The sequence below is a fragment of the Nesoenas mayeri genome, assembly GCF_963082525.1.
Source record: "Nesoenas mayeri genome assembly, chromosome: 6".
Lineage (NCBI taxonomy): Eukaryota > Metazoa > Chordata > Aves > Columbiformes > Columbidae > Nesoenas > Nesoenas mayeri.
In genome coordinates, this window is record NC_137545.1 from 42,300,553 (window position 1) to 42,321,831 (window position 21,279).

The 21,279-nt window shown below is 45.7% G+C and overlaps 1 protein-coding gene across 1 annotated transcript; it reads right to left on the reverse strand.

Moving 5' to 3' along the window:
- Positions 1-841: 841 nt before the first annotated feature.
- On the reverse strand, positions 842-17,238 carry RND3 (Rho family GTPase 3). Its single transcript, XM_080346320.1, has 5 exons — positions 16,299-17,238; positions 16,104-16,191; positions 7,405-7,514; positions 5,726-5,860; positions 842-2,764 (listed from the first exon to the last, which is right to left on the reverse strand). Exons 1-5 carry the CDS (start codon positions 16,449-16,451, stop codon positions 2,513-2,515), a joined length of 738 nt encoding a protein of 245 aa, XP_080202446.1. The 5' UTR covers positions 16,452-17,238; the 3' UTR covers positions 842-2,512.
- Positions 17,239-21,279: the final 4,041 nt, after the last annotated feature.

Sequence of the window (21,279 nt, forward strand, 5' to 3'; positions counted from 1 at the left end):
GACTTACAAGGTCCACTTGAATTCAGTAATCAAGAGCAGGTCAATCTCACCTACGTATTATGGGAGATCAGAGGCTAAATCAAGAGAAGTTCAGACTACAAAGACACGGTGGCTTTTTAGGCATGAGGATAATTAAGCCCTGGCCAAAGGCACCTCACACCCCAGCTGCAGGGCTGGAGATCCAAGGATGTGCTTCAATAAACCCCAAAATGAGAAACTTGGGAGCTCCCTTGCCTGGACTTTATAAATTGCAAGGAGAAAAGCTCATTAAGGCGGCAAGGACGACGCGGGCTGCACTCAGCATCATGTTCTCTGTGTCCAAATGGGAGCCTGACCCACCTCATGGAGATGATGCGTTGGGACAACTCTTCCAAGAGGAGCCACAGCAACCACGATGTCCCAAAAACCAGGCACGTCCCTCGGGTGGGAAATTCTGCCTTTGCTGGACCAACAGTGGACACCAAAGAACAAATCCTACAATATACAAAACCTCCTAAAAAGCAGCACCCGATGCTTTGGAGGCCGAGCAAACCAAACATCGCTTGTTTGCTTGCTCTCGTCTACCCTGTCTCTGTCATTCTGGGGAAAAAACATCTCAGTAATCCACATTATTCACTTCAATATAACGCCCAAAAAGCTGCTGCAAGGGTAAAAGTCAAATCACATCCAGTTCCCGGCTATGCCTGGACTGTAGCTCCATACAATTATGCCCACAAGTGATAATGAGCTAACACACACAGGCCATTTCCACTACAAGTTAATTACTTTTTTTTTAATTCAAAGAAAAAAATGGTATTTTAATAAATACTGCAGAAACATTAACCAAACATACAAAGTGACTTCAACAATTAAAAAAAAGTAATGAATGTTCTGTTTTATAACAGTTATAACTTATTTCTTCCACAATATTTAAATACAGAAAGCACTTACCAGCTATTTTGTAATACTGCCCTAAGCGCACTGTTGCATCAGTCAAAAGCTTATTATGGTGGTAAAAATGTCTTTTTTTTGGTGGGAAATCATTGGAATAGCTTTGTTTTCCTTCTTTTACCAGACAAAACAAAGTGCCGGGAACACACACAGAACTTGAGTTTTAATGACGGTGACCCCTTTACCTCTGCGCAAGTCAACAGCTTGAACACTTCCAAAATGAAGCGTTACCCTTGGGAACAATACGCTTGCCCTCAACAAGCGACAACCACGCTGCTTAGAGCCTCCAGGATCCTTCTTTGGAGAGAAAACATGGACTTAAAGTCAGCCAGTAAGCAGTTAAACCCCGTTTTAAAGGCAGATTTATTTAACGTAACAATAGTATTCAGTAAGCAAAAAGGAATTTGACTTAGCTGGTTCACCGATGGTTTACGATTGTTGTCTGGATACGTATATATTAGTCTTAAAAGACTAAGGGCAGGATCCAGTTTCCACTGGAGACCCCTTAAGGCGTCACAGTTCTTTAGACCCCACGAGCAAAGTAAGTCTGCAGCCAGAGATGGCTGCCCCGAAAAGAAGAGCATCCCAAAAGATAATCGGGCTCTGCTGGCTCATTTGCAGATTATTTGGTTGTGTTTTTGTGGTTTTTTTTCAAAGAGAATTGCAGAGAGCCACATGACAGAACAGCACTGCTCCAGAGCATCTATGGGATCCACCCGGAGTCTCGGGGCTTCCCCAGATGGGCAGTAAGGCTTAACGAATTACGGTGGTTGGAAAATGAAGGATCATTTGTCACCACAGCTCTTAGCACCTTTCACTCAAACCTACAGCGACATACCCGGACAGCACACCAGAACTGGAGATATTTCCCCCCTAAAATCACAATCACCAAGAGGAACGGAAAGTCCGAGTCCCGCGACGGGGCGGGTACTTTGCCCCCACACCCCACTTTGATCCGCTTCATTAACTTCCACGGCGTGAGAGCACCGATAACACTGGGAAATCTCTCCATTCCCAATGCAGATGGCGCTGCCGTCTCGGGAAGGCAGAACTCCAGACTTCTCCCTGACGGCGTTTTCCTCCAAGGCCTCGGGACACTCTCCATTTTAACAATGAGCTACTAAAAAATTAGATCATATCCTTTGGAAAACCAACTATAAGGTCACAGGGGTAGTTCCTTAATGAGGAGGGCATATTAATAACGTCTTCTTGAAAATAATAATAAAAAATTAAGTATTATTTGAATGAAACCAAAGTGGGAGCATCCAGGAGTAGAGCGTTAATGAACGAAACAAGCACTGTCAATGACATCTCCTTTGCGGTGTTATTTTCCCATTCACCCTCTCACATTCAAACATTTTCCCTTTTTTTTTTTGGCATTTTCTTCCACGTATCATTTCCCGATGCCACCTCGTTTCGAACCATTTCTTCTCGCTGCTCAGTTCCTAAGTAACAGTCTCACGCAACAGGCGAAGAGTCTCCGCTAAAGCCCCCGTTAAATACCATGTGGCTGTGAACTTCACCGAGCCTTCAACCCCTCCCGGACGCTTCTCTTCCTCCTCCTCCAGGAAATCAGGGTCCCTCACATCACCGTGCAACTCTTTGCTTTGTCCTTTCGCAAGTCCGTCGCCACTGTGGAAAGTTCTGGCCTGCCGGGCATGTGCGAAATCCGCTTTGTCGCCCTCTGCGATTTGTTCCGTTTCACGTTTTTATTTGTTTTGTTCACACACGCCAAGGTGGCGACGTGAAAAATGTCTCTGACGCTGTTTTCTGACTGTAAGGCTGAGCATTCGATATATGTAGCTGCTCCAATCTGTTTGGCCATATTTGCACCCTAAGGGAAAAAAGAGCGTGCAATCAATACGAAGTTTCCCCAGCAAACCGCACAATTACTTTTCAGCGCTGTTTTCCATGCACAATGTTTTGTGAACACCAAAGCTAAAGCTCCAGCATGACAGCCAGCAGCTAATTTTGCAAAATAAACAGAGCTTTGGTTCCAAGATGCACTAAACAAGCATCCAAGCTTTATCTGCTGTGCCGATAAATACAATTTGGAAGAGAGAAGATAAGCCCAGTGACCTGCAAACAACTGCGGAAAACCAGAAGAGCAATAGTAGGATGTATCTGGCAATTTCACCGTTACATCTTAAGTTGCGTTTGGGAATCACGTGCTCACGGGGAAAGGTCTGGACTTGGCAGATCCCAGATTTAAGCCTTGTCTCCAAAGAGAAAATGGATTAAATCTGACTGCCTTAGGGGTCCCGGCTCTGCGTGTCCCTGACCTGGAGCGGAGCCCGTGTCACATCTCTGGGACAGGACTAAAGTTCATAGGGAAATGTGTTGTGGGTTCCTGGGCTGGGGAGAGTTAGATCAACTTGTAGCTAAGGAATAGGCAAATAAAAGAAGGACATAAGTGTTACACGAACCCTTCTTTTGCAATTTTAAACGCATTATAAGCCAAAGCAGTGATATTTGTTCCAGCAGCACACGAAAAACAAGCGACTCCAGCAGATGACCATACTCCGGTATCCTACTGCGGATTTTGCTACAGGAAGACGGTGCAGCATTGTGTGAAAAAACAGAGTTGTTTCAGTGGAATTTTACTTCTGAGGGATGAATCTTTTTAGTAAGTTACAAAACCCACGCACATGGGCGATGTGTCACTCCTCAAGTAGCCGTAAGCCTTGGACACCAGTCAGCCCAACCCTCCTCTCTGCTCCGCTGCCGGGTTGCTGGCATTTATCTATTTGAGCCCACATCCCCTACGCGCTGTTTGCACAGCAGTGATGCAGCCGTCCTCTTATCAGCTGTAAGCGGGAGGAGCTGATAAAAGAGTAATAGTGTGTAGGACAAGCCCTCCCCATGGTTAAACATCACAGCTCCTACTAACCAAGCCTAGTCCAGACCTGAGAGCCTCAGCAATGTTTGCTCAGGTGTAGCTGAGACGGGGTGTCACCATCAACAGTTTATCCTCCCAATGCTTCGGAGGAATGGCAAAAACCCTGCTAAGGTCTTTGATCCCACGTCGACTCAGCAAGGCAAGGGAATTTAACAAGAAGTTGCGTATTTTGACCCCAGAGGACCCTTCATGCCAGTGCTGGGCTTTGGTAACCACAAGAGGTACAACCATCACTCAGCTCTCAGCTTTTGTGTACAGAGAGTAGGGGAAATTTTGAGAGTTTTTTTGAAGTATGGGCTTCCCTGTAACACGTCCGATCATCCCTTTGGCTGCCAAGTAATAAATTCTGGCTTAGCCCTTTGTCTTCAGCCAAGTCCCGTTCCTAAGGGCTGAGCCGTGACACCAGAGATGTCAAACTTCAACACCGGAGGACAAACCCATGTCAGTAGGTTTTTAATCACTATGGAAAAGAGTCAGACGTGGTGATTTTATTGAAATACTGTACAAAATGTAATAGATGAACTTATGTAATAGAGGCCGACAGTATCTCCTTTTAAGTTTGAATATTCAAAGAAAATTAGCAGAAAAAATGACAGCTCAGGCTGAACAACATGAATATATACACGTGCAACAGTGGCAGTTGTAATCAAGGTGACATCATCTGCAACGAGCAGGATTTAAGGACACCTCTGAATTGCCTTACACTAAAATTTGGCATGTTGTTTCTTATCAAATTGTCTGAGATGGGACGTTTACCAAGTGAAGTGGAAGAAAAACGCCATAACCAGCATAAGCCATCACAGCACAACACCCCATGTTGTATTTTAATCAAGACACTCGGTTTACGGTGGTATCTCTGCCCTTTCAAATTTAACCATGCTGCAGGAGGCTGCGTTATTAGCCATCACATATTAGGAGCTGTTGGTTTGCAAAACCCAAGGTTGTGCATAAAACATCAAAAAACTGATAGCACAGGATACATCACTGGTTGGAGTTACTCCTGGAGGTTCCATTCTCACTCTACATCCCCAGGGTGTATCTGAAGCCACCACTGTGATTCAGCTGCCATGCTGAATGACTGCCATGCTATTACTCACACGTGTGAGTACTAAGGGGAAGTTTATTACCTTCGAGCCCAGCTTTCCCCTCTTCTCCATCTCCTGCTCTCCCATGACGTGATTCCTTTCCCTTCCACCTCAGTTTCTCCATCCTCTGAGCAACCCAAGCTGGTGAAGATGTCCCTGCTCATGGCTGGGGTGGCACTGGATGAGCTGTGAAGGTCCCATAACCCAAACTACTCTATGATTTGATGCCTGGCTCCAAATTTCTCACTCCCCCAGCAGCAAAGAACCACCATTAAGAACTGAGGTGCCTTCTGGATTTGCTGCCACCTTCAGAAGGGGTTACAGGATGTTTTCACAGATTATGTTTCCATGAAACAGGATTTTTATTAAGAGGTCACATTATATGCAATGTTTGTCATGGTGCTTAAGTCAAATGCACGAGATTCAAATATTAAGATTGAAGACAACAGTTTCACCCATTTATCAGTAAACGAACAGGACATGTCACCTTCCAGTTACTGTTTTGGTACCTGCATGCCCAGAAAAGTGGTAAGTTTCTTTTTGATTCACTTAAAAAGGCTCTTTGCAACTGATAAGGCTATAATCTTATGTTGCTTAAAGCACGTGTTGTGGGGCATCCAGCCTGTGGGAAGGCTTTGCCTTTATTTAAAATAGCTTTCAAATTCACCTCCATCTACTACCAGAGTATGCACATCTGCCTTCTAGGATGCATCCACAGCAACAGAGGGAGAAACTGTTCACTAAGATGTCTACACTGATAGAAAGAGTCTTATTTTACACCCCTAAGTCCAAAAAAGGATGTGGCACATACCTGATCGTAGGACACGGGGGTCTGCCGGTGGTTGGAAAGTTCCACTAGCGTGCTCACGTCTGTGCGGAGATCCGACTTGCAGCCAACCAAAAGCATCTTGGTGTTCGGACAAAACTCCTGGATTTCACCTTTCCACTGTAAAATTTTGGGTGGTTATTATACTCGAGTATTTGAATGTTTAAATCCAAAGCAGCGATGGATATAAGATAAAGTTTAATAAGTCATGACATTTTACGTGCAAATATTCTTACGTAATAGTTGTAGCTACCTCCAAGCTAATTTCTAAAGGCATCAGTCCCAGCAGAATCTGGTCAAGGGTGAAATCTTACAATCTCATACACTCAGTAATTCCACTGACTTGCTAATCAAGTGGCACTGAATAGTCACCTACATCAGTAAATGTTTGCAGAGCTGTTGTTCCTCACTAGCGGTGAACACCTGGCCAAAGGCATTTGCAGACAGGAACCAGCAAAACCTGGTGTCACCACATTCAATGGTTCCTCAAGACGGAGATACAGAGGCAGGTCTTTCTAACCACAAAACAGATCTTCCTATATATTGGCTCATGGCAACATCCTCACACTTAAAACTAGACAAATCTGTCAAGAGTGCAGCTATGCTGAACTAGTAATAAGTCCTTCAAACACAATTTGTGATATAATCCTTGGTTTTCTTTCCCTTCTACATGGTTCTTTTGAGAACACAAGCCAAAAATTTCGCAGCATAATCTAGATAGGTCACACAAACCCTAAAACCTACGGATATAATTTGGGTTGGAAAGCATATCAGAAAATAATCTCAGTATAGAAACCAACATTATCAAGTACAGAATACAAAAAGGCAGTTCTAGGTGTCTGTCGGCACAGTTGGTTGCTGAGAGAATAGTCTTAAGTATTTTCTGTAGGCTATTCAGAGCACTGTATGTCACTTTATTCCCAGTGACACAAGAAATCATTGGCCCCAACTACAGAACAAAACAGAAAAAGGAACTTCAGGTCATTAAACCTTCAAGACAACCCTGCAAAGTCTGAGCCGTGCCCAGTGACCGAGGAGAGGATCAGGACCACTTCGCAAACACAAGAGCTGGATTATCAGAATTCAATGTTTTCACTCAGGGAAGGTCTGGCACTGAATCTCAGATCACTGAGCCGCTGAAAAACAGCAAGTTCGGTGCAGGATTGCATTTCTGTGCCACTGCTAGGTCTGCTGGTGCCTTCCAGAGGCATTTGTCACTGGCTCCTTCTAACTTCAGGCTGAGGAATTACGTAAAGCCCTGGCAAAAACCCAATCGCTTGGCAGGCACGTATTAACCATCCCTGCAACACAGCAAAGTTTCTCAATCCCGTCTGTTGGATGAATATAAGGTGAGACACAATTTCTTGCTGCACCCAGCCCTGCATCTCACACCACCCTGAACAATTTGCTGCTGTCTAAGGGCTGAGGAATGAGAATCTACTTCATCCCAGAGCATCCATTAGGGATGAGGTTTTGTTTTCAATTAACGCTCATCCCTTTCAAACAAACCATCTCAAATTCTAACAGTACGGAGCGCGGTCTGGCCATCTTTCCATTAAAAGCAACAAACTGAGTTTCCAATCTAGGAAGCAGCATCACTGTTCAGAGATGTACAGATGAGCTACTCAAACGGTTCTGCACTCCAAAGCTTCTCCAACACTTGCCTTTTTTAGCACGCTGTCAAGAGTTTCTGGCCGACTGATGTCAAAGCAAATCAGGACAGCATCAGAATCGGGATAGGAGAGCGGGCGGACGTTGTCATAATAAGGAGACCCTGCAGGAACAAAGAAATGACATTTTTATTAGTTTATATTTCCACTTTCTGCAGTAATTCAAAATTATTCAGAAAGTTTAGAAACTTTTCAGTGAAGCCCTTCAACAGCATTCAGCTACCATCTTTTCTTCAGTAGTGCTGCATTCCCCAAACACTTATTGTAGATACTCATGTTCCCATTTTCCTTTTAATTCTCACCTACAAAAGCAACAGCTTTCCCAAGTAATTAAGAGTGATGGCACCCCAGCGATCCATCTCCCACCCAAAGCTCGCGATGCCCCTAATAACAAGGAAAGGGAAATTGGGGTCAGCCCAAGTTTAAGCCTCAGCATTAACCTGCAGGGATTTGACTTCCAGAACAAAACCTGAACCTCCAAAAAGCTCCTTCAAAGCAGATTGGTCACAGCTGCGCTTTCAGTTCAGCAAGTTTTGAAATAAGGCAGGTTTGATTCTAGCATTTCATTTCAAGCAAATAGTTTGAAATGCAAAAAGCATCTTTCATTGTTGTGGGATTGGCAATTTTCAGAAGGAACTCTTGCTTTGCATTGGAACATTTGTTTTAGTTCTCTGATAGGAACTAAACTGTAGACAGGCAGCAAGTTATCTGTCACAAAAAGCCTCACCCAATATATGCTTGCAATAAACACTTATGTTTAGCCCATAAAACAATTTTTGATCAATGAGATCAAAGCTAATCTAGTTATCTAATGGAACACAAACAGGTGCAGTATTGCACGGTGTGCATGCTTTACTTCCAGAGCTGCTAAGATAAACGCTTTAAGGATTTGTTTCTTTAAGAATTGCCATGATGTGCAGAGTTACAAATATACCTCCAGAGTCTGAAATCTCATTTTTATCATCTGGTCAATCTAAGAACAGGTTTGGGGAAAATAACTCTCATTGTCTAGGAAGTTCCACCCAGGCACCATTCAGCTTGGCCTTAACTCTGCTGAAGCTTCACTTACTGAAGACAATTCACTTCTGATTTAAAAGCAGACTGAAGGGATAAGGGCTTGGGCTTTAAAATGCATGCCTGCAACTTAAAAATGCATTTTCTTACACATACATTCCTGTATTTTTCTCTCACAGACCTGAAATAACAGCACAGAACACACACAAGAAAACAACTTCCAAGAGTTTCGGCGTTATCAGCTAATTATATCACCAATTTTCCAACTATCTAGAACTAATTGGCTGTAAAGTCTCAGAGGCCGAGGAGACTATTAACCGGATTAGAGAGAAATTCCTCAAGTTTTCAAGTGACAGGCGGCTCAGGCTGTTGCACAGAGCAGAGCGGGGACCGGTGCGGACGTACCGCACATGACTTCACTTGGACAGCGTACACGGGAAGGAAGGAGTCAAGAATCCCAGGAATGTTGTTTTTGAAATGAAGAGTAACACATGGGGAATGAAGCATTACCAAACTAGGTAGCAGAAGGTAATTTGTTGAACGAGACTATTTTATTCAAACGCTCGTCTTCATCAGTGATGTCAATCTAACAAAGAGGCAGCTGTCAAAAACTGCTCTTTAAAAAACAGTGAGCTGTCTTCAGCGGGAAATGACATTTTAGAAAGAAATCTAAGCGAGCTGAGCTGACCGGTAGTTAACTATTAATTTGAGCTCAGCTCTGCTTGCAGTGACTTATCAAATAAGCATTTTCCACTACTAATTATTCCCCAGCTATCTCCAGCACTGCTATTATGATGCCTCCATCCAGGAGCCCGGGGGCCAAATTATTTATCCTGGAGCCCCAGGGCCAAATTATTTATCCTGGAGTCAAATGATTCACCCTGAAGTCCCCGGCCCAAATTATTTACCCCAGAGCCCTGGGGCCAAATTATTTATCCTGGAGCCCCAGGGCCAAATTATTTACTCTGGAACCTTGAGGCCAAATTATTTATCCTGGAGCCCCGGGGCCAAATTATTTACCCTGGAACCTTGAGGCCAAATTATTTACCCTGGAACCTTGAGGCCAAATTATTTATCCTGGAGCCCCAGGGCCAAATTATTTACTCTGGAGCCTTGAGGCCAAATTATCTACCCTAGAGTCAAATTATTTACTCTGGAATTTTGATGCCAAATTACCTACCCCAGAGTCAAATTACTCACCCTGAAGCCCCGGGGCCAAATTATTTACCCTGGAACCTTGAGCCCAAATTATTTACCCTGGAACTTTGAGACCAAATTATTTACCCTGGAACTTTGAGACCAAATTATTTACCCTGGAACTTTGAGACCAAATTATTTATCCTGGAGCCCCAGGGCCAAACTATTTACCCTGGAACCCTGAGGCCAAATTATTTACCCTGGAACCTTGAGCCCAAATTATTTACCCTGGAGCCCCAGGGCCAAACTATTTACCCTGGAACCTTGACGCCAAATTACCTACCCCAGACCCACATTATTCACCCTGAAGCCCCAGGGCCAAATTATTTACCCTCGAACCTTGAGCCCAAACTATTTATCCTGAAGCCCCAGGGCCAAACTATTTACCCCGGAACCTTCGGGTCAAATGATTTATCCTGGAGCCCCAGGGCCAAATTCTTTATCCTGGAACCCTGAGGCCAAACTATTTGCTCCAGACAGATGAATTTCAGAGCAATGTGCTGTTAACTACCCACCAGCACCGCTCTGCAGTGTTAAACTGGTCAAGGCACAGTCTGCTGCCCAGTTCCAGCCTGCATACTGGTGAGAGCCACTGCTGGGCCAGCACATCTCCCTGCCCAGCTCCAGCAAGTAAGGGCAGGACCCGAGATCGTTAACGCTTGGCCAAATGGTTTCTGGCTAGAAAGGAGTCTCAAAAAGAACAAAAAAGCCTCACCCAGAAACTAATTCCTTAGACACATACCTATCTCCTCACTCACCACTCTTCAGGGATACAACACACCATATATGTCCATCAGCATGTATTGATATATACATGCCGTCGCCACCTCCAGCCCTGAGCCTCCTTTCTACTGTGTCAGCTGTAGCTGGGCTGGTTCTCAGGGTTTTTTCTTTTCAAGTTTTTCTTCTGAACCTCTCATGTTAAAGGTGCCAAGTTATAAGGGTGGCTTTATAGGCAACGCTTCTGCTCGGAGGAATATTTGACACCTTTTCTTCAGGGCTTGGTTGTGCGGCAGAACAAATGGGAACCATCTAAACCGCAGTATTGACAAAGGAAATTTCCTGGTCTCATTCAACAGCAATAACCGAACCTTTATTACTGTGCAAATAAAGAGGGGCTACGGCTGCGGGAGCCTATTCAATCGGGCATTTCATCGCTTCGCCCAGAGAAACCCTCAGAAGGCAGGAATGTCAGGAATGAGGCTCAAGTCTGAACAGACAACTTGAGCCCGGCCCAGCCAGGCTGCTCGCTCTTTTCTTCAAGCCAGTCTGCAGATTTGAAGCCATGCCAACCCTAGAAAACAGGAGGAGAATGCGGAGCTACAGCCATGCTATGCGTGGGGAAAAAAAAAAGCCTAATTGTGTTTGTGATTCTGTGCCTACAAATCAAATATTTTTGTCAAGGACAACGTGGATTTTTTCAGTTTTACCAAGGAATTGCTGTAGTTCATCGCACTTTTTGGTGGAAGTACATTCCAGCTGTAATCCCCCTTTTTTTAATCTGTTTAGTGGCTTAAATTATTTAAGACAAAATAATCTAAACATTATCACAGATTCATTTTGGTTGGAAGAGACCCTCCAGATCATTGAGTCCAACCATAACCCAACTCCAGCACTAAAACCACGTCCCTGAGAAGCTCATTTATACACCTTTAAACCCCTCCAGGGATGGTGACCCCATCGCTGCCCCGAGCAGCCTGTTCCAATGCCCAAGAGCCCTCTCTGCGAAGAATCTTTTCCTAATATCCCACCTGAACCTTCCCTGGCGCAACTTCAGTTGATCTACTTTCAAAACTTTCTGTTTCACGCAAAGTACAACATATATTCAGGTATTAAATCGAAATAAAACCTCACCCCGGGAATATGGCTAGCTTTCATCTACAGAAGATACCAAGCTTAGGCTTAAATGTTGCTATCTCAATAAATAAGAGAATTACACCATTAGAAGTTAAAGCACAGTTAATTTTTTGGTGGCTTAGTAGAAACACAGAATAAGTTTGAGTTGAAGGGACCATCAAAGCCCCCCCAGTGCCCCCCACCCTGCCATGACAGGGACATCTTCACCAGCTCAGGGTGCTCAGAGCCCCGTCCAGCCTGGCCTGGGATGTCTCCAGGGATGGTTCAGCCACCACCTCTCTGGCCAACCTGGGCCAGGCTCTCACCACCCTCAGGCCAACAATTTCTTCCTCATGTCCAGCCTGAATCTCCCTCCTTTAGTTTCAAACCATAACCCCTTGTCCTATGCAATAGGCCCTGCTCAAAAGTCAGTCCCCATCTTTCTTATAGGCCCCTTTTAAGTACAGAAAGGCTGCAATAAGGTCAACAAGTTAACACTATAAAATCAGGGCGAGCTGATGTCCTGTTTGCCTGCAAGACCCAAACCCACAACCGCCACCAGTTGAAACCAGTAGGTTCATCCCCATGCTCCAACACCAGAGCAGAACCTGGGCAGCTCCTGCTCGCCCGCAGGCCCCGAGGGAATCAGTGCTCAGTTACAGGCAAGATTTTCCTATTTCCACACCGCCAAGCAGCCATCAGGCATTAGTCTTTGTAGCCTTTTGGACTCCAGTCAACTGAAAGAACGAGAGATGAACAGCAGCATTCTTGCTCCCAAAGCCTTGGGTTCACTAATTATCGGCTACAGAAAACACATCAAATAGTGCCGCGGCTGCTCCACGTCGGTGATTCACTGCCCATGGCTTCCCAAAGCCACCTTGGCTGCTTTGGAGAAAACACAGCTGATTTGGTACACTGAATATCCTAGAACACATCTCCAAGCACATGAAGATCACAATATTCCGAGTATTTTGTGCGTTTACATTTCCATATGTCAAACAGAAAACAGGACTTGGGTAGGTGGCTTGGCATTCCCAGTTATCAATTTTTCCCTCTAAAGGGGAAAAAAAGCCCCAAACCTATAAAGACTAGTTGCTATTACACTGTAATGTGTAATGGCTCAACATAGCCAACTTGCAAATGAAATTTGACATTTCCTTTACAAAGCTGACTGCCAGAGAGGCCAGGAAAATAGTAACTTTAAATCCTGTATGTTTCAGATAACTTCTGAAAGATTGCAGCAAAAAGCTTTAAAATTAGTATTCTGTTTCTATAAAGACACTGAATGCATCGAGCGCGTTCATATCACAGTAAAGCTAAGCTGATGTAAAGCTCTGAGGCCCTTCTGGATTTAATTATATGCTAATGCTTGGCACTGCATAAGTATTTCTGGCCCTGCTGAGAATTATTTTATGGGAGTATCCAGTACAGCTTCTACAGTTCAAACAATAAAAAACCTAAAATATGTTTTCTGTCTAATTAATAGTATGTGATTTCTGTGGCACAGCTGCTGTTGTACTAGCAAGGAATAGAAGTATCAAAGTAGTCACTTTTCATGGAAGAAGCTAAAACCTTGGTAAATGCACATTAAAACCATGCCTATGGTAGACAAAGGTGTCCGATACACAAGGATTCTCCACTGTGTCCATGAGACTACACAGGAGATGAAGCTTGAGCCTGAAGAAAGCTTTTTAAAATGCTCTACCTAGCAAAATAAGCACATGGCTCCCAAACAGCTCAAGACTGCCATGCTCTGTTACCACACAGTGGAATAATTTATGGTGTACTTAGATTGCAACCAGACATTCCTGCTTTGAAAGAAGGGTTGGTAGTCCAAAAACCAATTGAAATTCAACTTGGCAAGTGCCTTCCTTAATGCTGTGGCTAATTTAAATCCTTATGATGACTTGCAGAACAAGACAGTACCAGAAAATATTTGAATAATGAATCTTCCCATTCCACTCTTACTTGTTATAAAGTTTTGCCCCATATTTCTATTGACATATCCATTATATAACAACATCTTTCCCAAAAAATTTACAGCTAGCTTTAAAATGTTCTAGCAATTGCGTGACTCTCTACTTTTTTACTTGAGTCCTCTAGTAAAAAGCACAGCATTATTATTATTATTATTATTGGATTATAGACCAAAACCATGCTGGCAGGGCCTGCTCCCACCCTCCCACAAGACTGTTTTAACCAATGCCTACAGCTTTTCTCATTTTCTCAATGAGAAAAATAAATAGTCAAAGGTGGCAGGACCTTCCTTCCAAAGGATTCAATGCAAAAATGACATTTACTGAAGCTCAAGTTAGGGACTAATTTGCAAGGCAGCCTGTTGCATGCTCCCATTAGAAAACAGTTAAAGATAGACATTAAATAGTGATCAAGTCATCTCGAAAGTATTTGCAGTACACTGCAATCAAATTCAGCAAAATAGCTTCCTTCCCTCTTCCCCCAATAGATGCTGAAGTACTTCAAATCGCTCGAGCCATTAACCTCCCCCGTGTTGCGATGGACATTATTTTCCATCAGTACTCTGCAGTTCATCAGTCATATTTTTAAGTTAACTAGATCTAGTCCTGCTTTAAAAATATCATGAAGATATTTATTCTAATTCAGCAGAGGACTAGGACAAAGACTCGTCAAAAATAAATTACCAAGAATTTAAGACAATGCTAAACCACTATCTTATCTTCTGATGTCCCTTATCTGGTGATGTGATTTTACAGGGGGTTAATGGGTTTGGAAGGGCTGTTTACAGAGAGACAATTCTGCATCCGCAGAGTCCCACAACCAGAGCTCGGCAATACTTAATAAAACCAGCCATGGGATATTTCCAACATTTCCTCTCCAGTTTCAGACTGCAGACCAATAAGCCACTTGATCTTAAAACTTCTGAGAAAAGTCAAATTTTCTACGAGTTCCAGGACAGGCCCGAAAGGACGACATCCACACGCAAAGGCTGGCAGGTGCTTCTTCCACTGCTTTTATCTTCTGAAGTGCTACAGAATATTTCATTACATGGGTGTCTCCGGCCTTTGACATCTAGATTCCAAACCTACCCACGTCAAACATCTTAACCTGCGAGCGTGTTGTATTTTAATAGCTAAAGTTTTCCCAAATAATTTCACTATTAATTTTTAATAAGCCTTTACTCCACAGAGTTTGTTACAGCCAGCTTAGTAATCAGGATGAAAGCTCAAACCAGACACACTCTGGAAGTCTGCAAGTCTTACTTGGCACGAGATGAAGACAAAAAATCAGTCCAGAGCTAGGCTGATACTGGTTGTGGGTAGGAGACTGCCTTTTCCCAGTAATCATGTTGCAAGAATTTGGAATCATTTCCTCAACAGCAAGAGGAAAGCCAACTCACCGCCTAAACTCCTTTTTAAAAAAGGAATTAACATTTTAGTTTCTGGTAAAAGCACTGCTTTCATATTTAGAAGGAACTGCTGGCTCCAAATTGAACATTAACAAGCTATCTACACAATCTGCCTCAAAGAGAGAGGGCTTGCACACTCTGGCAATTTCTTGCAGCTTTTTTCCCAATTGCTTCTGTAGAGTTTATGTTGATCCACGCCTGTGTTAATGGTTCACTGTGTCATTCACCCCGACCACCGCTCAGTTATTGCACTGAGGGGGCAAGTTCAGGGGTAAAGCCTCATTGCCTTGGCAGCAAACTTAGTCCAGCTCCTAATGACAGCAGGATCTAGAGATGGTCCTGACCTAAGATGAGATCTAAGACAGCCAAGCACCAAGAAGCCCGACCTTAGAGACACGTGAGCCAGGGTTTTTGACAAAGGCATGACTGGAAGAGCGATGAGGACTCTTAGCACTGCTCGTGGTATCTAAGACAGGACGGTTCCTTCTGCACCCTCAGTGGGCCAGAGATGCCCACACCTCCCTAGGCTTTCCTGGCTTTAAAGACTTCTCAAAACCAGGGGAAAAAGTACTGCATTTCACTAAAAAAATAGCAAATCCTAAAGAAGCATTAAGGACATTTTTACACTGAGGGTGGTAAGAGCCTGGCCCAGGTTGGCCAGAGAGGTGGTGGCTGAGACATCCCAGGCCAGGCTGGACGGGGCTCTGAGCACCCTGAGCTGGTGCAGATGTCCCTGCTCATGGCAGGGGGGGCACTGGGGAAGCTGGGAAGGGCCCTTCCAACCCAAACTCTTCTATCAGGCTACAAGGAACTCAAATTGAGCTGATCTAATTTACCACTATCACATATAAACACGCCTTCGCTCTCCTGCTGGGCACAGCCAGGTTCCCCAGCGGCAGAGGTGACCCTGGAGAAGCTCTTCCCATCGCCGGGCAGGTGAGCACCCATAGCCCTGCCCCGCCTTTCCCCGCAAATGCTGACAAATAGCTTCGTGGAGGTTTGTCCACACCCTTTCACTCCCCAAAAGTCAAGTATATCGCTCAAGCAGATCTCAGGTTAAAAAAATAAATAAATAAACACCTAAATAAAGAATATAAACAGAAAACCAAACGCAGAGGCAGCCGCTCGTCTCGCCCATCTAGCGCTCGCATGGGGAGCCGGGCAGCCCCACCAGGACGCGGCGGCGAGGGGCTGTGGGGCCGCTCCCCCCGCGACCGCCGTGGCTGCCGCTCCTCCGCGACCCTCCCGGGGCAGCGCTCACCTGAGGTGTCCCAGAGGCTGAGCTCGATGCGCTGCGTGTCGATCTCGAAGCTGGCCGTGTAGTTCTCGAAGACGGTGGGGACGTAGCTCTGCCGGGAGAAGAGCGCACGGTCAGCCCGAGCCCAGCGCCGCCTCCGCCGCGGTCCTAATCCTGACCCCAGTCCCAGCCCCGACCCCGGTCCCGGTCCCAGCTCACCTCGGGGAAGCAGTCCTTGGCGAAGACGTGGAGCAGCGCGGTTTTCCCGCACTGGCTGTCCCCCACTACTACGATCTTGCACTTGACGTTCTGGTTGGGATCCATCACCGCCGCCTTGTTCGATAACTTCTGGCTGGCTCTTCTTTCCTTCATTGATCTCGGCTGTACTGTAGTCCCTCAGGCCGGCCACAACAAAAGGTAAGAAAAAAAAAAGAAAAAAAAAATAAAAGCACACCACACTAGGCTCCCTCCAAAAAAAAAAAAAATAAGGAATTAAAAAAAACGAAAAAAAAAAACCAAACAGCCAGGTGGCAGTGCTGCGGGACGCCCTGCCGCCCCGCCGGTCCCGCGCAGACTGCTTTGTCCCCCCCACCGCCGCTCTTATTTATAGTCTCGCACCCGCCAATCACCGCCCGCCGCCGCCGCGGGGCCCGCCCCCTCGCCGCGTGCAGCCGGCGCGCCGCCGCGGAGCAGTGCGCCCCCTAGGGGAGCTGCGCGACTCCGCAGCCCCGAGCGGATGCGGTTTTGTTTTGGAGGGGGGGGCTCGGTGCCACCGCTCGCCCGCGGGAGCCCCTCGGCCCTGCCCTCTCCACCGGGCTCCGGCCCATCCGGAGTATCGGCCTGAACAAGTGTGATGGGAGCGGCTGAGAGAGCTGGGGGGTTCAGCTGGAGAACAGGAGCTGAGGGGAGACCTTCTGATCTCTGAACTGCCTGAAAGGAGCTTGGAGCCAGGGGGGTCGGGCTCTGCTCCCCAGGAACAAGCCCCAGGACCAGAGGAAACGGCCTCAAGTTGCCCAGGGGAGGTTGAGGTTGGATCTGGGGAACAATTTCTTCCCCAAAGGGCTGTGGGGCATTGGAACAGGCTGCCCAGGGCAGTGCTGGAGTCACCAGCCCTGGAGGGCTGGACAGACGGACATGAGGTTCTCAGGACACATGGAGCAGTGCCAGGGGTGGGTTATACTTGCACTTGCTGATCTTAAAGGTTGTTTCCAACCAGTGATTCTATGACTCTAACAGCACCACAGAACCGGCTCAGCTGGGGGGTCAGAGTGACTGTGGGAAAAAGGGTTTTTCGCTCAAAACCTGATCATAAGGAATGTGTCACAATCTCAGAAAACGTCCCCACCATTAACGCCCTCCTTTTTTAGCTTCCTGGACACAAAATCAAGCCAAACCGGGTAACAGCTTACATTCACCAGCAGCCTGAACACTGCTCTGACTGAAACAGCGACTCTATGACAGCACGGGGTGAATCTCTCCTGAAGCTACAGCCCCGAACAAGGGATGGATTGTGAGCAGTTTGTAGCAGGTTCCTCCGCCAAGTGCTCCTCTCCTCGTCCGTATGGCTCAGCGTGGCAGACAGACAAACGCCCTCAGAAGGGGCTGCTGGCCGGCGGGAGGGCTGCAGCGGAGCCCCCTGCTCTCCTTGCTTACGCCTCGCGTACCAGCTTTGCCCAGCGCACCCGAAAACGGGTGGACTTTGTGAAGATGGGATGTTGTCCATATCTCTTCAGTGAGTCACCCAGTTCTGCGCTGAAACAGGAATGATTAATAATATTTTACAACATCCTGTAACAGAAAAGCGCTGCTATCTCGTGCATGTTTGACCATAGGGAGGTACTCCGGTGATACAGACAAGAGAATCCCAAGCATGACATTTCAAGATTCGGGGCTAATATTTTTGATGTTGTTCCAATGTGTCACATCTTCAGCTGGTCCAATTACTCAGCTCTAATGAATTTTCCAAAGAATGTAAGCCTTGGTTGCTGCTTGGAAATAATGAGCAAAACACTAAAATTTGCAGTGTGTGTGTTATTTTTAAGGCCTTGCTGAAAAGTTGGAGCAGACAGCTTTTCCGCCTCAGCTACTTTGCAGTCCCCATCCATCCATGCTGTCCACCAACACGGCTTCAGCTCTTTGGACGTGTGGCGGAATGGGAGAACAGTGAATAAGCACTGAAGAAACGTTGCTCACGGCAAGTCGGGTTTCTCTCTTCAGCTGTGTATAGTTGAACAGCAGATAAGTCTGGAAAAACACCAGTTGCATAAATGCTCTTATGTCTTCTCCAGAGTGCAGAAAATCCTATTTCTTCATTCTACTCCACACGGAAACACGTGGCAGCTTCACCGGCAGATGCAGGTGGGACAAAGCTCTGGAGGTTGCAGCTCTCTGTTCTTTGTGAGTCCAACATACCAACTGAGACATATCTGTGGAATATAAGCAGAGAAGAAAATGAAGCTGAAAGAGCTGCTTTGTTAATCCTGAATGAGAGCTGGGGATGAACATCTGCTCCCTATCAGCTCATCGCTCACCTCCGTACAGATGGACACAAGACGCAGCAAAGCCGGCGCTGATGCCGCCCGTTCCATGGTGGTGACTCGGCTTGGCCAGGTCTGAGGGTGCCCAGAGGAGGAATTGTTGCTCCTGGACACTGCTCATTGGGGCTGGGGGAGCCGTGTCCCTCGCGCAGCTCACAGGAAAATTCACCTGCACCCAGCTATGGTAGGAATGTGGAAACTTCAGCGCGCACAGAAACATTTACTCATCGTGACCACAGAGCTTCCATCGGCACGCTGCCCCGTGAAGTCACGTTTACCTGCTTTGTTTGCTCTTCTGGTCTGGCGGCTGCCAGCTGAACCCCGGGGATTTCGGGGTACCCTGTGGTGTTTTAGGTACTTGTGACAATTGATAAGCTACAAGTCACCCCCACCCGCTTCGAAACTGCCTGCTTGTTGTCATTCCTCAGGGAAGCTGTTCCAGATATGCTAATCCCCGTAAAACTATTATTCATGTCATACTCTCAAGTTTAATGCCTTTTCCCATATCTTGATAACGAGGGGGATAATGCAGTGCGGGTTAACGTTTCCATCGGTATTTTTCACACGCAGTCTGGGTTTTGATTTATAAGGCAGAGTTTCTGGCTTTGCTTAGTTCAAATTCCCCATTTTTCTGCAGGCTTGATTCCCTTCTAGACTTTCACAGCTTCTCCACTTTCCATCCAAAAAAGCATTATGCGTATATTAATAACATATATACAACCTAGTATTATCTTGGTAATGACTGCTGATCTCGTATAAGATTTTATAGGAATATCAAAATACGTTTTTCTCTTCTCACAAGTAATCTGCCTGAACACTTTCTATAACTATAATAAAACAGTCGAGAACAAGTGCTTTTAGCATCAGAATGACTGCTTGATGATTTAAATCGCAAATTGCCATCAGAGTATCTCTCCCTGCAATGCCAACTACCAAAGCGCGTGTGGAAAGTATTAAACAATATACATAAAACATGACCCTCACACATCCCACTCCCTCCTTCTCTCTGCGAGTGTGCATGTAGCTAAATGAGACGTACATTAAAAGAACATTATTAAGGTTTAAGGTCAAACACTTGTGTTTTAGGAAATGCGTGTTTCCTGTGTGTCGGAAACGTGGGCTCCCTTGTGAGTATGCGGTGATAGTCATTAATTTCACCATCACGTATTATTTTTCCCCGAGAACCTATTCAGCCCACAGAGCGATATTGTCACCTTAACGAGCAGCTATTCAGAAACATCTGTACTTCTCGCAGGCCAGCTTGTAATCCGCACCTCGTTTAGGGACGCTATTCAAAACCCTCTTCCCCGCACATACCCATTTGTTATCGCTTTCGTCTTCCCTGGGACTGAGCAATGTCAGCTTTGAGTTCTTAACAGATGAAAAGAAATTATTTCTCGCCGTACGAGATGACATGATCTGGGGAGGCCGGTGTGACAGACAAGAACTAGCAGTAAGGTCACAAGTGTCACACAGAATCCCAGAATGTGAGGGGTTGAAGGGACCTCAAAAGCTCATCCAGTGCAATCCCCCCATGGAGCAGGAACACCCAGATGAGGTTACACAGGAAGGTGTCCAGGCGGGTTGGAATGTCTGCAGAGAAGGAGACTCCACAACCCCCTGGGCAGCCTGGGCCAGGCTCTGCCACCCTCACCCCCAACAAGTTTCTTCTCAAATTTAAGTGGAACCTCCTGTGTTCCAGTTTGTACCCATTACCCCTTGTCCTATCACTGGTTGTCACTGAGAAGAGCCTGGCTCCATCCTCCTGACACTCACCCTTTAGATATCTGAAAACATTAATGAGGTCACCCCTCAGTCTCCTCCAAGCTAAAGAGACCCACTAAAGCACCCACTAACTCTGGTTGAGCCTTGGTTCCTTCCAAATATTTAACGTTCTGCGGCACCGTGGATGTTTAAAACCAAAATCCTGCTGCTTTCATGTGTGGCCGAGAGGGGTCCAGACTTATAATCAGAAAGCGCTGCCCCACATTGTGTGTGTGGGGAAGAAAAAATCTCCCTTAATGAAAAATAGGGTTCAAGCAGCTCAACTGCCAGGCCACTCAGACCACAGCCGAGGCACCAGAGCTTTGGCTGCCGAAACCAAAGCGGAATATTCTTCTGTTCCTGTGAAGGTTTCAAATTGATAAGGATGAGGGCGAGTGTGTCCTGTTTCATTATGTTGATATAATAATATGTGGCAATTGTGAAAATAAAGGCTAATTACTTCTGAAGCCAAAACAAAATGAAACTTGATGCTCTTCTAATCTGTATTTCGGCATTGAGAAAGCTGGCCGTAACTAGTCTACTGAGAAAAAGGTTACGTAAATCCATAAAATTAGTACAAAACATCAGTGAGGCTCCCTCACCTGACTGACAGGTCATTAAGTGCTGAGATTTGGGTGAGAAATAAAGCTCAGCTCTGCCAAGGTTCAGGAGATGAGGGCAATCCTTTGACAAAGTTATAAGCGCTCTCAAACTATTTTAAAATCCCTTAATAATTTAGGGAGGATTTTGAGACAGAGGAAAAGGTATTTTAAAATAGTGGCCCTAGTGTAATTATCCACATGCAAATGGGAATCGTGTATCTCACACAAACCTGGTGCCTTAGCTAAGGAGGCTCTGCAGAAACCATCAAAATTGTGTGGCTTATTCACACATATATC